Below are 12,420 nucleotides of genomic sequence, written 5' to 3' on the forward strand. Positions count from 1 at the left end.
AGCATGTCAACATATTCTGTTACACCAAATACACAAAATAATGATCTTTAAAAAAGCATCATATGACCACTTTAACAATCCTCCCTCATAATTCAAAGCAATTAGCAAGGCAATCAGTATTAACTATAAACAATCAAGTCTTGCAATCTTTAGGCATCTTTAAGGAATATCTTGTCTTGATTTGTGCATAATACACTACATTCCGAAATTTGGGGTTTATAAGATTTTGTAATGTTTTTGAAAGAAGTCTCTTATGCTCCCCAGACTGCATTTATTTGATAAAATAAATAAATTAAATAATAATAATAATAAATATAATAGCAGTAATATTGTGAAATATTAATACAATTTTAAATAACTGTTTTCTAATATATTTTAAATGTATTTTCAGTCTTCAGTATCACATGACCCTTCAGAAATAATTGTAATATGCTGATTTGGTGCTAAAGAACCATTTCTTATTATTATCAATAGTTGCGCTGCTTAATATTTTTGTGGAAGCCATGTGTCACGAATCCTGTCCATGAACTTCCGTCTGCTTGCCATCAGAGGTCGCCCTTATATTGACTCTCACACCACACAGACTGTTACACATCACCCTGGACTACATTTTCCATACTCCATTGCACTAATCACAAGCTCACCTGAAACCAATCACACACAGCTGCTACCAATAACACACACTATATAAATCCTGGACTACATTTTCCATGCTCCATTGCACTAATCACAAGCTCACCTGCTACCAATTACACACACAGCTGCATCCAATGAGACATGCTTTATAAGCCATGGACTTCCTCTCTCTCACTTCCGAGTATTGTTCAGCATTTATCGCTCACCTAGGGATAGCTACTTTACGGAGCCCTTCCAAGTTCATGAGTCTAGCCTTGTTCATAGTCTGTTTTCTCGTGTCTTGATCCCAGCCTGTTATCTCATCCTGTCTGATTTCTGCCTGCCCTGAAGTTAATAGCCTGTCTTGGATTTACCCTTTGCCTTGCTGATTCGGACTGTGTTTGCACCTCGATTGGATTATTGCTTGTTTTGGATTCCTCTTTTGTCTTGCCCTCAATATACCTGTTTGCCATTGTCAGAACCTTGCCTGTTTTTATGACCACGCCTTTAAATAAAAGCTTTGCAGATGGAGCCGCACATCTCACGTCTCACGTCTCGTTCGCCCCATAACAATAGGAGCATTCCTGGATTTGATTGTTTTTTTTTTTTTTTTCCACATTTTTGCGAAAGTAAAAAAAGTCATTTTTATCACACATCCAATTTTGTAATGTTTAATTAAGCATTAAACAATGGTTGTAGAAATGACAGTTTAGAATAAAATTACATTTACCTTGCAATGGCTAATTTCATAGCTATCATTATATGTATTTTTATTTTTTACGAAATTTACAAAATATATTTTCGCACACACACAAATGCATTGGTCTTCATTTAGAGAAATAGAACATGATACATTTTCATCTATTATAAATATATAATCGATTAAACATTAATTATATATAATAAATATAAAGTTGCAAAGAACATCATTTATTTCAAATATAAATCTTTTGTGACATTATAACTGTCTTTACTGTCACTTTTGATCAATTTAATGTGTGCTTGCTCAAAAAAAATACTTTCAAAAACATCTTACAGACCTTACTAATTAAATGATTTTTTTAATCTACTGGTGCCACATGATATACAGTAATATATCCAAGATATAAGCATTTTCATATTTTATTGCAATTTTGCATATAGGGTCAATTTTAACTTGTTTCAATGATAACAATGACTATTTTTAAACAATGTTTTGTGCATGATTTGCATCAACTTTCCATATAAAAAAAACTAATCTGATCTATTTATATCAGTTGCTGTTGGCATAACAAAAGAATGGAACGATACACAAACTACAATAACGAATTAGGGTATTTACATTTTTTTTTAACCTATTAAGAGGGGTATATGGTAGTAATCCTATTGTGGTAAAATGATATCAAAGGACTGCTAATTGCAGTGTCATTAGTTTAAGACAATCAGAGCTTTCCCACTGATTAATGTTTATAGATGCTCTTGACGACAGGAGAGTGAGATTCCCTTTGAGGCTGTTTTGATGAGTAAATAATAAATGATGAGAGACAGATGAATTTGGACTCTGGTAAATATATGAAAGCAAATGTGGGTGCTGCTAGAGAGACATGTATGTATGTTTCTCCCACCTGCCGCTGGTTTAGACGGTGTGGAGCTCGTTCTGCTGCGGTGCCCTGATACAGGTTTGCTAACTAGACACTTTCCTTGAATCTGGGATGCCAGTGATTGTTTGATAGACTTCTCCTCACTCTTTATCCCCTCAGCAGGAACTGGTTAAAGAGAAATCATCACATCACATTATAAAACAATATTGTGTACAATGCAAAAAACATTATTCTTAATTAGCATTTTATCTTGTTTTAAATGCCAACACTTCTAGAAAATTATACATATACCTAAAAAGCACAATTGCGTAAGATATTAAAGGGGTCATATGATGCGATTTCAAGTTTTCCTTTCTCTTTGGAGTGAAAGCTCTTGGTGCATAAAGAAGATCTGTAAAGTTGCAAAGACTAAAGTCTCAAATCCAAAGAGATATTCTTTATAAAAGTTAAGAGTCAACCATGCCTACCTTGTCTTGATATTTACTTTGAAAGCTGAAACTCGCGATTATGGTAAGGGTTGTTACATTTCCTACACGTGCTTGTGGTGTTCAGCCAATCACAATGCACTGGGTCAGCTGGCCAATCAGAGCAGACTGCGCTTGTCAAAGGAGGGGGCTTTGTTGAAAATGACGTGTTTGAGAGAGGCGGGGCATAGAGGACCTACAATAATGTAAAGTATTTGAAAAATAATGTGTTTTTTGAACATTAAAGCATGTCAACATATTCTGTTACACCAAATACACAAAATAATGATCTTTAAAATAGCATCATATGACCCCTTTAAGATTTGTTTTCAGAGAATATATCTTGAATATAAATTTACTGTCTTGCTCCAGTTCACATTTTAAATGTTACTTTCACTTACATTTACTGATATTTGTTTTTAAATTAATGTTTAAATGTCTATATATCACTGAAAACACATATTAATAATACCTTAAGCAGTTTTTTTGCAGGTAAACAAATCTTATAAATAAATAAATAAATAAAAATACTGAGTATGTGATTGTGCAAAAATATGCCATCCATTAACAAACTCAAATAAGGACCCAATTTCTTAATGCCACAAATGATTAAATATTCATAAAATGCAATTAGTAAAAGACTTCAAAAGCTAAGCAATTCATCACACAGCACTACAACGTGATCACTGTATCAGTTAATCATTCAAATAAAAGGCTCTTGTTTCAATATTAATGGGGCATTTTGTTGTGAATTTACCTTGAAAACCTTTATTGTTTATTCTTTATCACATGTATTCCTACTAAAACTAGATCTCATTTCTCCAAGTTACCATGACAACTCAGTGGCTATCTTGATTATTCTTGAATGTAAGTTCAGAGTATACTGTGCGACAGCTGGAGTGTGTGAGAATGAACTAATCATGATTCAGAGAGGGTGTCATGCAGAGGGTGTTGTGATTAATGTCTACAACACACAGCTTTGGAATGGCAGAGATGGTATTGTATACGACTGTTGCTGCAGTCACTGCTAAACGCAGAGCAGACGTGACCTTTGACCTGAGCAAAGGAATGAGGGCAGTCTAAGTTCTGAAGATTTTATTAAAGCTCAGAAAAAATGTGTCTCTCAAATGTTAATACCATAGTACTTTAGTGTATATTCATGTTTCATCTGCATCTCAACCTTAGGATTGAGATGGTGACTTGATCTCTTACAGACACGCACCTTTGTTTACAGCAATATTGTTGCTTTCGCTGATTGTACTTCCCAGTGATGAGCTGCTGGGGCTTGTGGGTAGGCCTTTGACAGGTAGTTTGGAAGATGCAGCTTTCTGAGGACCTTTATAAGAAGGGCTGGAAACAGAAGTGGGACTGCAGGGTACTGTGGACTTGTCTGTGCTGCGCATCCTTGGGATACCTGAATGCAAAAGAACAAAATAATTATAAATCAATTCTACTTGCCATCTTCAGTGATACTAAAGCATATTCCAGCTAAACTGGATATGTTTTCATAGCAGTTCTATTCAGGGAGCTGCCCTCACAGTGTACTAAATTATTTAATAGACTGCAGTTATTTATATAGCATACAGATGTACATTCAGCCATGCTGATCTTGAGCATAATGATTCTGTTTAAAAAAAAAAAAAAAATTACTTATGAAATAATTTCATGCATACAAACTGATATGATTAAAGATTATCCTGACTGATTTTCAGTTATTTATTGATGTTTTTGTTTTTTTTAACCAGGTGTAGAAAAAGTAAAACCAAATAAGTACCACCACCCAATTTCTGGGAAGTTTGTGTTGTGTTTGTGTCTTTTTCTTTGTGAAACGTGCAGTAGTGTGCTGGGAAATCTTTGTGTGTCTCCTGCATCCTGTTTCTGACTCCAATGGGTTGAACACCTCACACAAACACATCCTGTACATAACGTAAGGTCTTCTGGGGGCACTGCTATGGAGACCAACCAGCACAAGTACACATCATGTCACCTGCTGTATTTACAGGTATGTTTGAATCTGCTGGTCTGGTACAGTGAGATTCCTCACTTTCTCCAGAGTCAGGTCCAGAAACCACTCTCTGAGCCCCCAGCTCTTTCCTATGCTTTTGAAATAAGTGTTTAAACGGCACTAAATTCAACAGCAGTGAGGCCAATAAGTGAGATACATGCCACCTGTTGGAGAACGCATGGTACTACATTTTGCTTGTTCACCTCCAGGCGAAGTCTGACTTTGGGTTTTTATTCTGCAAGTGGATTTATCTGATCACTCATTACTAACTACAGTTAGGAAAGCAAACAACAAAGCAGAAAAAAGGTGCAGTGGTGCAGCTAAATCTGTGTAGCTAAATGAAGAAATAATTAGGTTAAACAATCACACAAAACAGTGCCATTTGTACCTTAAAATTAAATGATAAAATACAGTAAAATAAGGTAATATTGTGAAATATAATTACAACTAAAATGAACTGTTTTCTGTTTACTATATTTTAAAATGTAATTTATTCCTCTGATGGCAAAGCTGAATATTAAGCATCCATTACTCCAGTCTTCAATGTCACATGATCCTTCAGAAATCATTCTAATATGAGCTGTTCTTTTTGAAATCGTGATAAGATACTCTCCCAAATAGACAGTTCAAAAGACCAGCATTTATTTGAAATAGTAAATCTTTTGTAACATTATAAATGTCTTTACACTGTCACTCTTGATCAATCAACGAATGAAAGTATACATTTCTTCAAAAAAATGAAAACCTTTGAACTGTAGTGTATATTACACTTTTATGAATTCAAAATATTTTTTTAAGTTGATTAAAAACTTTTTCAATGAAATCATAATATATATCGAAGGCACAAAAATAATGTCCTTAACCAGCAAATATCCTTGAGCCACACTAATTTTATTTAAAGTCAATAATATTGTGCTTCATATAAAGAATAATAATTTATAAAGAAATATTTTTGTGTAAAAAAAAAAAGTATCACAATTGTTTTCTCCCTTTAACAGTGTTCACCTTGATGAAGCTAATAAGTGCAAACATAATAAAATACTGATAAAGATTTTAAGAGTAACTTTGCAAATGCATATCGCTCACTTATTTCCATGAAATCAGTGTTTAATATTAAAATGGTATCTGCATAAATAACTAAAAAGCGTTCATCTATCAAATAATGTAAGCAATGAAACTTCTGTATCCTGTTAATTATATAAGTAGTAGTCCTGGTGGCATAAAAATGGCAGTGTTTTGTGAATCTGACTCCACAGTAACAGATATCCTTCAACACAAAACTTTCCCGATTGGCAGCTATTAGATTGTGGAGCAAAAATCACAGTGTGGGCCTGTGGTCTCTGTGGAGAAACAAGACGACGGTTGTCTAGGAGGAATGTGACCTTCTCTGCTTGATTCAATTCTACTTTTCATTGACACTGAAACATGACACACACAAACATATAGAATATGGCCCCTGAAACCACAAGCACCCAAACATATCCCTGCATCCCCTTGTAATTAAAGAAAGAGGAAACATGCAAAAGAGAAAGAGAAAGAAAAGGGGATGACACAGAGAAAGGTTAAGTTATGGGACGGCCCAAAACTTTTCAAAAGTGTAGACATATAGACACATACACACACTGAGCACAATAAGACGTCTTTTTCTGACCAGAACAGGAAAACTGCCTTAGGCTACACACACAAGAAACGGAAAGAGAGAGAATGGCAAAGAGCGATAGAGATGAATGGACAAAATGAGACAGGAAACTGAAGTTAAGTGTGAAGTGTAAAACTCAAGTGTGTGTTTTGGCTTTAAATGATGAACATGTGGGCACAGACAGAGAGGAGAGTTACGTAACACTGCGCAAGGTTTGGACACTGAAGTGTTGAGTTCTGCAGGCTTATTAACACCAGCTGCAGCTTCCCGCTCACTCCATAACACAGACACATGTTGGATTCACTAGTAAGGACATCTCGTAGACCTAATGGTTTTTATAAGGAGGTGATTCTATTTGCTAAACCCCTAACCTAATTCTCACACAGCTGATTTAAAGCAAAAAAAAAAAAACGTATTTATGATCCTGTCGAATAGTGAGGACCACTTTAAAAGTAGTTTTTTAACATGTTTTAGGGAACAAAAAATAAAGAAGTTAAATCTGACAAAACCTCCTTTTTGGGGCCGTCTTTAAAAGTAAGTCATAAATGAAGTAATTACATTGATTTATTTATTTTAGCAAAAAAAAAAAAACAATGCAATAAAAATATCATGAGGTTAGGTAATTACTTATATATTTTATTATTTCCTTATATTATCATTTATTTTGTCTATTATATATTTAGTTTATTATTGGAATAAATAAATAATAATAATTCTAAATAATAAAATATACATTATTGTTCAAAAGCTTCGGGGTCGGTAAGATTTTTTTTTTAACGTTTTTTAGAAGATGCATCTTTTGCTTATCAAGGCTGCATTTATTTGATCAGAAAGTAAATCTGTATTGTGAACTATTTTTTACAATTTATCTTCTTGGTTGAATACAAAGTTCAAAATACATGTTTTTAATATAACATTTTACTGTCACTTTTAATCAATGTCACTTTTGTCACTTTTAATCGATTTAATGTGTCCTTTCTGAATAAATAATACATTTCTTAAAAAACAAAAATCTTACTAAACCCAAACTTTTGAATGGTAGTGTAATAAAAATAAAAGTGTACAATTTGTAAATTAAATTGAAAGAAACAAAGAAAGAATTTAGAAATTATAATCAGCTCTATATAAAAACAATATGTACACACATTTAAAAACCACAACTATGCTATGTCAAATTATTTTGCAAATGTGCATCAGGCAGACAATACATTTTAGTTTTTAGTTACCTGAACTGTGACAGTGATGCTGGTAAAATAATCGCACTTACAATATCAGTATAAGCTTACAGGAAACATTACACTGAAGAAAACAATCTAGAAGCTCTTCCACTGCAGCGTTCACTCTGCCTACTTCCTTAAACAATGCCTTTGAGATTTTCTTCTGTGCATGTGGAGTGTTAAACAAGCAAAACTCACCAGCCGGCTGAACCGCTCGGCCTCCCGGTGGACCCATACTACCTGTGGGTCGGGCTTCTCGGTTAGAGGGCTTCAGTCTGGTTTCTGGGGGTCCAGAGGTGGAGGTACTGTTAGTCCCTAGAGATGGTCCCAACTTGGAAGACACAGTCTGGAGAAAGAGTTGTTGATTAGCAACAGCATCCCAAGCGAGAGAGCCCAACTCTGGGCGCCGTAGGCTAACCATAGTGTTAGCCATTCCACAGAACAGACAGAAAATGTGCAGCGGTACAGAGAGAGAGAGAGAAGCAAGAAGGAGAGGGAGGAGGAGCGGAAAGGAGGGAGGGGAAATAAGACTCGTTAGCTCCAAAAAGCAGAAGAAGAAAAAAAAGAAAAAAGCAAAGGGAAAACGTTTCTATTGTGTTATTCCCTCAGGGCTTCTGATGCCAGGACCAGGACCAGCCCAGACCTTTTCCTTTTCTCCCCCTCGTTTCTGAACGCTCGACACACACATGGAGTGAGTTTGTGGAAAGATTCTGTTGTCTGAATCAGTGTTCATATGAGTCAGACTCCTCTCAGGAATGTTTCCCTCCTCATTCTGTTCCAAGACAGTTGTTTTATTGGCAAAAACATCTCACTCGTGTTCTCTAACCAAGTTGAAAAAGGCAGGAAAGGAGAGGGAACTGGAATTTTAAGCTTTTAGATGTTTCTTAACAAAACAGTAAAGCAGAAACATGCAAAAGCACTTACGTAGAATTGCGTAAGCGCTCTGACATGCTGTAAGACTGGACAGTGAACATATAGAGAAAACAAGGTGTTGATGCACAAATGAATATTTGTGTTTGCCACTGATCACAGTGTTTACATTTGAAAACCTTTTTGAGGTCTGCATTTACTCTTGACATTTGGTTAGACCCAACCTAATAACACATTTGAGCCTGAATAACAGCATAGCTCAATCATGTGATGACACGTATAGAGCTGGACTTGTTGAAGCAGCTCTCCTCATGAGGAGAAGATTGACATGGAATCAGACAGCTGCTATTCATATGTCGGTTTAAATGAATGTTCCAGTTTGAGTATACCAAAATTTGGATGTATGTGCATAAATGACACAAACAACCTGAAAGGCCTGGGTGTAAATCTAGAATGCTTCCTAATCTTAATACTTCCTGCCATTGGTGATCAAAAGTTAACATGTTTCCACTAGAGCCCGACCGATATATCGTTTTGGCGATTTTATCGGCCGATATGAGCCTGTCGCAGATATATCGGTATCGGCGAATATGCCGATATTCAATCATTGTCTTATTCGACCGCAAGTGCCCTGCGAAGTGGACTTCACATGATATTCCACCATGATTCCAGTTCCAAGGGAACGTACACGTTATATTCAAAGGGCATTAAAGTGCGTGAGACGTAAATTTAAATTGTCTTTATTTACAGAGGTATATTATGTCACACTTCTCTATTAAGTTTCGTCTGTGTGTGAAGACAGTAGCGCAAATCCGTGAATGAATGTTCCGAAGTGAAATAAACTTCAACGGAATAAAGTTGAATGGAATTGAAATGAAATAAAATAAAGTTGAATAAACTTTAACTTTACTGTTCATTGCACTGATGTCAGACTCATTTTGGATAATAAAGTTTATTGTTAAATGCCCTGCCTCCATTACATATCTTTGTCATGTCATTATAAGTGTTTGATCACCACATTTGAGTGATCATTGCAAAAAATGTGTTTATGTATATATATTCTGTTTGTGTATATACTGTATTCTATATATAGTACAAGTCAAAAGTTTGGACACACGAATGAGAAAGTGTCCAAACTTTTGACTGGTACTGTACTATAATATACACAAAGAATATCAGCCGATATATCAATATCAGCCTTTTTTTACTCCCTAATATCGGTATCGGCCCCCAAAAAACCCATATCGGTCGGGCACTAGTTTCCACTGGCTGGGTCTCAGTCTGACCCTGTCTGTCCATCCCAATATATGTAACTTACTTGACTAGTCAAAGGATGCTTCATTAGAATGCCTGATGATGTCTGATAAAGTTTTTATTAAATGTACTAAATGTAATCAGTAATAAAGGTTTTAATTATAGTAAATATATATAAAATGTAAATGTACTGAATAAAAATTAATACAAGTTTTAATAATAGCAACAATTTTAATAAATACACATTAATAAAATTAATAATAACAATACTAAAATGTAAAACATTTTCTAATTGTAAAAACAAAAGGCTTAGTATTCCTAAAATCTGAATTAATAAATCTTAATAAAAGTTGTAACAACAACAACAACAATAATAAAAGCTTTTTCTAAATGTACTAAATGTTTTAAAAATAGTAAAATATAAATACACAAACTGTAAAATGTAGCCTATGGTTTAAATAAAATGTAAAAACATTTCTAAATGTACAAACTAAATGAATTACATAAAATGCAAATTCCTCCAGAGAAATATATGTTCTTCATATAGCCTAGATACAAATGGATTTTTAATGTTTGTTTCAATATTATTATGCACTACAACAACAGCTACAACAGAAAACAGCGACTTAAACTGCATGAGGGAATAAGGGGAAAACTCGGTCACTAACCTTGCTGGTGCTCTTAGAGGTTTCTTCCCCAGCTTCTTTCTCAAGTTGAGGCTCTTCTTCATCTTTAAAATCAATTGAAGGAGGATATTCTGACTTCATTGTTTCTTCTCCTTGTGTCGGCAAGGATAAAGTGTTTACATCTTTCTCTTGACCGCCACTGACCACCATCTTTGTTTCTTTACCTCTTGTATGGTTTGATGATGATCTACTTCTTGTTCCAACAGCTTTATTTTCCACCTTCCTACTAGCATGAATCTTCACACTTCCTGAAGCTGACTGGTTAACATTAGTGTTTGTTTTTGCGGGATTGGCTGATCTTGGTGCAGAGACAGCCCTGGAGATGATCTTGGCCTTCACGTTCCTCAGGTCTGGCCTGGGGAACCTCTTCACCTCAGGTTTTGTGGCTTTGGTCAGAGCAGCCCTTGTAGGAGGCTTGGAATAAACACGTCCTTCCAGATCACTGGTCTTTTTTGCTGTGGACTTTGGCTGGTTTTCCTCTTTTGAGATGTAAGAAGTTATGTTTCTGGTATCTGTTATAGGAGTATTTTCAAGAGACACCACTGTCTCATTCATGACATCAGTTTCTTGAATGGCTGTAGACAACACAACTTCCTCTTTTTCATACACAACTTCCCTTTGGTATTCATTCACCACAGCCATGTTAGGAACTTCTGCTTGTTCGCCTTCTGGTGAAACACTGATTGGCATCACCACGTCAGAGCTGGTAGAGACTTCCAGATCAGAGACACCAACTTGGCTCTTCATTATTAATTCTACAGAGGCTAAAGAAAGAAAAGAGTCTTCTTCCTCCTTCTCTTCAGTGTCATCATCATCATCGCCGTTTTCTGAAGAGCACAAGGATGTATCATCACCATCAGCTTGGCCAACCTTTTGTGTTACCACCAAAGTGACATTGTTGTTGTCATTGTCACTCCAACAGTCTTCATTAGCATCCAGATAGACAGACACGGAGTTGTCGTTGTCCTCACTGTAGTCTGGTCTGCAGTCTGGGCTCTGCATGCCAGAATCATCACTGCTGGCTGTTGCTTTTCCCATCTCCACCTCTGGCATGTCCACATCCAGAGGACTATCTGTTCTGGCACTGCTCAGACTACTCAAGCTACGCACTGACTCCGGTGATGTATCACCTCTATCGTACAGGAGCAAGGTCGACGACGATGACAATGGGGACTTAGAGGTGAAAGCATTGCTACTCTGTTCACTACTGTGTAATGCCAGACACATCCCATGCTGAGATCCCTGAGAAGGCCTCTTGGGAAGTACAGATGATGGAAGCTCAGATTTGTTTGTTGGTGATTCCATGAGACTTGTGGATGGAGACACAATCATACAGCCACATCCCCCATAGCTAGATCCAATCCAGCACTGATGGACAGGAAATACTCTACTTTGTAGAAGAAGGGATTAATGTGTTTCTCATCATAGAAAGTCTATTGCTTTGATCATTCAGAAGATGACTTCCATGGTTTTGCTGGCACCCTTTTAATGACTCTAAGGAACAAGAAAAGACAACAGCATGTCAGTTGTATTTCATCTAGTCCTGATCTGTACTGTGTTAGAGATTTAAAGATTATAGAGACTGAGATAAACACAGGGAAACCAGAGTCATATATGAAAAAGCAAACCCAACAGTATAGTGTTGAATTAAAAAAAAAATAATAATAAAAAAAATAATACAAAATAGGATTGTGACTCAACTTCTAGTCAAATCTAGTAATGAAATAGATGAGATGACAATAACCCATAGCATAATATTTTATAAGATAAGAACATGTCTTGTACTGTAAAGAGGTTTAATGAAGAGCACTACTGCTCCCTACTGGCAATCTCTCATGTATTGCTCCCTGTTCTTCTATAATGAGAGTCAAAGGAAAGAGAAATAAAGAAAATGTAGCACAAAAATCAACAAACTCTTTTTATATAGTTTCCATAAGAAATTATTGTTCAACTTATATAATATATTAAGCTTACCATTGCATATATGCTAATGTTGACATTTAGCCTTTAAGTAGCTTTGTGTGTGTGTGTGTGTGTGTGTGTGTGTGTGTGTGTGTGTGTGTGTGTGTGTGTGTGTGTGTTGTGTGTGT

At 35.7% G+C, this 12,420-nt stretch overlaps 1 protein-coding gene across 1 annotated transcript in view; it reads right to left on the minus strand.

Moving 5' to 3' along the window:
* Positions 1-12,420, minus strand: part of LOC107656488 (microtubule-associated tumor suppressor 1-like) — a 50,383-nt gene that overhangs the window by 29,693 nt on the left and 8,270 nt on the right. The window contains exons 2-5 of the mRNA XM_016444374.1: positions 10,313-11,824; positions 7,719-7,866; positions 3,882-4,073; positions 2,220-2,360 (exon numbers count right to left, since the gene is read on the minus strand). Of these exons, the coding sequence (XP_016299860.1) occupies positions 2,220-2,360; positions 3,882-4,073; positions 7,719-7,866; positions 10,313-11,662 (1,831 nt within the window). The 5' untranslated portion in view covers positions 11,663-11,824. The remainder of the gene's footprint in view (positions 1-2,219; positions 2,361-3,881; positions 4,074-7,718; positions 7,867-10,312; positions 11,825-12,420) is intronic.

Source organism: Sinocyclocheilus anshuiensis, unplaced genomic scaffold (assembly GCF_001515605.1).
Source record: "Sinocyclocheilus anshuiensis isolate Anshui unplaced genomic scaffold, SAMN03320099.WGS_v1.1 scaffold85, whole genome shotgun sequence".
Taxonomy (NCBI): domain Eukaryota; kingdom Metazoa; phylum Chordata; class Actinopteri; order Cypriniformes; family Cyprinidae; genus Sinocyclocheilus; species Sinocyclocheilus anshuiensis.